This window comes from Pygoscelis adeliae, unplaced genomic scaffold (assembly GCF_000699105.1).
Source record: "Pygoscelis adeliae isolate BGI_AS28 unplaced genomic scaffold, ASM69910v1 Scaffold1217, whole genome shotgun sequence".
Taxonomy (NCBI): domain Eukaryota; kingdom Metazoa; phylum Chordata; class Aves; order Sphenisciformes; family Spheniscidae; genus Pygoscelis; species Pygoscelis adeliae.
The window spans coordinates 1-798 of NW_008825236.1; the positions used below are offsets into that span (position 1 = coordinate 1).

General features: G+C 61.8%; 1 protein-coding gene across 1 annotated transcript; it reads left to right on the forward strand.

Annotated features, from left to right (window-relative positions):
- Nucleotides 1-84: 84 nt before the first annotated feature.
- Nucleotides 85-797, forward strand: LOC103921363 (zinc finger protein GLI4-like; the record flags this gene model as incomplete). Its single annotated transcript, XM_009329310.1, has 1 exon — nucleotides 85-797. A coding segment is annotated over one exon (713 nt), but the record flags the coding sequence as incomplete, so codon positions are not given.
- Between the last annotated feature and the right edge of the window lies 1 nt (nucleotide 798).

Here is a 798-nt window from a genome sequence, read left to right on the forward strand (position 1 = left end):
GCGACGCCGGGAGGGACGCGGGCAGCCAACCGATTGGTTTTCGACGGCGGGGCCGGATCCTCACCCCCTTTTTTTCCCCTGTAGATGATGGGTTGTTGAGTGAGAACGAAGAGGAAGACGTACCGTCGGGCGAGCTGGAGAAGGTGGATGCCGAGGGGACGCCGGCGGGGAAGCCCAAAGGGACCAGCCCCACCGGTGGAGAGGGGACGAAGCCCGGTGACGGTCCCCAAAAACCGGAGAACCAGCCCAGAAAGCCATCGGGCAAGCGACAGGGTAAATCGGGCCACCGAGGCTTCAAGAAATTCCCCCCGCGGAGCTTGCTCGGCCACGGCCGCTGCCACGACTGCGGCAAAGCTTTGGCTTTCGGTTCGGCCTTCAACAAACGCCGGCGAGGGACCGAACGACCCCATAAATGCCCCGAATGCGGGAAGTGTTTTCGGCTCAGCTCAACCCTCATCACCCATCAACGCCGGCACGCCGGCGATAAACCCTACAAGTGCCCCGACTGCGGCAAAACCTTTAGCGTCGGTTCAGCGTTCATCCAGCATCAACGGGTGCACGCCGGCACTGGTGCCGGCGCGGCGCCTTGCCAATGCGGCGTCTGCGGGAAGAGTTTCTCGGCCAGTGCCAGCTTGGTGAAGCACCAAAAATTACACCTGGAGGAAAAACCCTACAAATGTGGGGATTGCGGGAAGGGTTTCAACTGGAATTCGCATCTGGAGCGGCATCGCCGGATCCACACCGGCGAAAAGCCCTATGCCTGTCCCGAATGCGGTAAGAGCTTCAGCTGGAGCTCCC